This window comes from Gossypium hirsutum, chromosome D11, assembly GCF_007990345.1.
Source record: "Gossypium hirsutum isolate 1008001.06 chromosome D11, Gossypium_hirsutum_v2.1, whole genome shotgun sequence".
Taxonomy (NCBI): domain Eukaryota; kingdom Viridiplantae; phylum Streptophyta; class Magnoliopsida; order Malvales; family Malvaceae; genus Gossypium; species Gossypium hirsutum.
Genome location: NC_053447.1, coordinates 36,467,823 through 36,471,173, shown reverse-complemented (window position 1 = coordinate 36,471,173; position 3,351 = coordinate 36,467,823). Strand labels below are relative to the sequence as shown.

Sequence of the window (3,351 nt, the reverse complement as noted above, 5' to 3'; positions counted from 1 at the left end):
AAAAGTGAATAAAGCCGAAAACACTCATTTACAAAATTGAAATTCGGGCCAATTGGTAAAAAATAAAACTGGAGAATAGCAAGTGAGAAATTGTTGGGTCAATGCCTTTATCCAAAATCTCAACCATTCAGGCTCAATCATATCATTTTTTGGGCCGGTCATCACCACATTCCACAGGCAGTATAACAGTATCGCTTCCCTTGCCGCAAACGAAACGTAACAGCGAAATATATAATAGTAAGGTCTAGAAACAGCATCGCACAATAGAGAGAGAAAGTAAAAAAAGAAGAAAGAAAATGGGTTGGGTGTGGAAAGACGACCCAAACGACGCGGTTAAATCCGCCACTCTCGACGGCGATCATTGCTCTACCCGAAAGGTGATCCAATCGAAGTGCAAGAACGAAGAAGTCGAGCCTGGAAAGTTCATTCGAAAGTGCGAGAAAACTGAAGAAGTTCTTAGAGAATGCGTTGGAAGGTAAAACCAATCCCAACGTTTAACTTCTCCTTTTTATATTTGATTATTACTGCAAAATTTTTAATGTAAAATTCTCAATCTGTTGTAATCATCAGAAAATATTAGCCCTAATTTTACGTTAACTAATTGAATTACGTAAACTTGATATGCACAATTATTGTAATTGTATGAGGTTACGTTTGAGATATTGGATTTTAAAAAATAGTGAAGTAGTGCGATAAATATAATTGGAACATTTATGATTTTTTTAAAATCAAATCATGATCTTGTATGCTTTTATACGTTTCAAATATATAATCATATCGAATATTAAGCTGATTTATACCTAAAATGTGCATTTGGTTTAGCAAATGAAATCCAAATCCAAAATTTCAAAGTTTATGTTTCTAATCATAGACTTTTTTTTTTATGATTCGGGTTCCTTAGTTCTCTAGATTTTTTTGAGGCATTTTCTATAAAATTTCTATCTAGAAACTAACAAAATATCAAACAATGTATCCAATGAAATTATAAAAATAAGTTAGTAACCCTCAACCTCAGTTTAAATGTTTTTTATTCCTTGCGAGAGCTTGTTCCTTGTGGATTATGACCTGCACCAAAATGAAAATGCTAGGAGAAAAGAAATGTCTCAACAAAATATGACAAAAACAGATAAGGTTTTTAGGATTTAAGGGTTTTAAGGTTTAAGAATTTTGAGAGATTTTGAAAAGGTTTAGAAGTCATGGGATGTTTAGGTTTTAGTTAAAAGTGTTTTGGGTTTTAAAAGAAGGTGTTTTAAGGTTAAAAATTGGGTAAGATTAGGTTTTACTCAATCAGGTTGTACGATGGGTTGGGTCGACCTTACAAAAAAATTGTAGTGATGTCGCGACACAGGATTTCTGTGTTGCGACATCAGGGTTCGATATTGCGACACAGTCTGAAATTATAGAACCTACGTATACTGACTTATATGTAGCGACATAGAGGTGTTGTGTCGTGATGTCGTGGTGATTTTCTTGATTCTTTGAGTTTGTGAGCGGTGTTGTGACACAAAGGTGTCGTGTTGCGACACTGACTCTGTTTCAGTCTCGATTCTTAATTTTCAAAGTGTTTCGGTTCCTGTTCAACAAAAATTGAAATCAATATTAGAGTCTAAACTACTTGTTAATTAAAAATAAAATAAGATATATAAAGTTAAAGTTCAATTTTGAAATGTCGAGTCTTGTTGCTGGATTCATCCGTGAGCTCGAGTAATGTACACGTGAATGCTCTTTCTATTTTGTTTCAATCAGTGTTCGTTAAGCATCCATCGTGCCACTCCACCTTCCTCCGCTTGTCTCGTTCCTTAGACTTTCTTTTGCTACTTGCACTAATCACCAAAAACTATTTCCTTGGCTCAGGGTAATTAGGGATTTTTATAGATATTTTAAAGTATTGTTTTCCTAATTTCTCTATTGGTCCCATTCTGTTGGTGACCATATTTAAAAATTTATTTCTCACCATTGTTCATCACTGTTAATTCATTATTTTCTAAATCAATGGTGGACCTGGATTTCGGTAAAAACGGTCTACCCAATAGAATGGGTATCTCATGATCCTTTTCAAAATCTAAAATAATAAAATCAACAAGGACGATAAAACTCATCACCTTAACCAATACATCTTCAAGTACTCCATTCGGTTGTACTGAAGACCTATCAGCTAATTGTAGTGTGATCCAAGTATTTTTAAGCTCCCTTAACCCTAGTTCTTCATATATAGATAAGAGCATTAAATTAATATTGACTCCTAAATCACGTAGAGTCTTGCTAAAATGTATGTCCTCTATCTCTATAGGCATAGTAACACTCCCCGAGTCTTTCAGTTTTGGGGCTATCGGTTTTGATATAATTGCACTACATGAGGTGCTTATGTCAACTTGCTCTCCTATTTTAATTTTCTTACGCCTAGATATAATTTCTTTTAGGAATTTTGAATACTTAGAAACTTTATCAATTAGATCAATTAAAGGAAAATTAATGTTTAAGGATTTGAATAAGTTTACAAAACCTACAAATTCAGTATTATCCTGTCTTTGTTTATTTTCCAGTTGTGATAGGAATGGTACTTTGACTAGTGCAGCTTCATTGATTGGCTCTTCCTCCGACTCGACTGCTTCTTCTGGTTCTGGTTCCTTCTCAACTTCATGGGGGTTCTCTTGAAGATCCTCAGAATCCTCTTTACTCTCCTCATGGGATGGTTTTTCCAATCTACTTAGTACTTTACCCAAACGGAGCACAATCACTTTCACATGCTCTTTCCCTTCTCTCCGAGGATTGTTCTCTATATTGCTCTAAATTTTAGTGTTAATTTGTCTTTTGATGTTTCCCATCATGCTCATTAATTGGCTCATCTGATCTTTCAACTTGATTAATGTTTTTGTTGTATTTGTGTGTAACAGCCCGATTTAGGGCATAGTCGAAACAGTGTTTCGGGATCACAAATCCGACAAGAAAAAATTTTATTATCATTATATTTTTATGGCCTACAATTTCACGGAAAGATTTCGTGAAAATTTCGTTCAAAAATTTTGACGTTTGGGCACTCAATTTAGTCAAAAGGACTAAATTCTAAAAAGTACAAAAGTTGAGTTCTACATGTTGGAGGTGTCCAATTGTTATGAAATTTTAAATTGGAGGTCTTTAAATGGAAATTAGACCATTGGTTAAATTGTGGAAAAAAATGGACATGAGATAAGTGAAATAGGATATTTTTAAGTGAAGGGCTAATATACAGATACTAGATTCTTCCTGAAAGAAATCTCATGTAATTCTTCCTAAAAGAAATGTGGGGCATAACAGACCCGAGTGTCAACATTGTGGTAGGCGACATTTTGGTGAGTGTTGGATGATTAAATG

The 3,351-nt window shown here is 34.1% G+C and overlaps 1 protein-coding gene across 2 annotated transcripts; it reads left to right on the top strand.

Moving 5' to 3' along the window:
- The first annotated feature begins 209 nt into the window (after positions 1 to 209).
- LOC107911450 (fra a 1-associated protein-like) lies at positions 210 to 2,960 on the top strand. Of its 2 annotated transcripts, none has more exons than XM_016839271.2 (2): positions 210 to 475; positions 2,544 to 2,960. In XM_016839271.2, exons 1-2 carry the CDS (start codon positions 297 to 299, stop codon positions 2,653 to 2,655), a joined length of 291 nt encoding a protein of 96 aa, XP_016694760.1. In that variant the 5' UTR covers positions 210 to 296; the 3' UTR covers positions 2,656 to 2,960. The 2 variants fall into 2 exon arrangements, with proteins under 2 accessions (XP_016694760.1, XP_016694759.1); XM_016839270.2 differs by having other exon boundaries at positions 211 to 475; positions 2,576 to 2,960.
- The last annotated feature ends 391 nt before the right edge of the window (positions 2,961 to 3,351 follow it).

Excerpts from the sequence above, each read along its gene's own strand:
- LOC107911450 (XM_016839270.2), top strand. The coding sequence starts at position 297 with ATGGGTTGGGTGTGGAAAGACGACCCAAACGACGCGGTTAAATCCGCC. Across the intron at positions 476-2,575 it reads CTTAGAGAATGCGTTGGAAG|CTTCATTGATTGGCTCTTCC; the intron begins GTAAAACCAATC and ends TGACTAGTGCAG.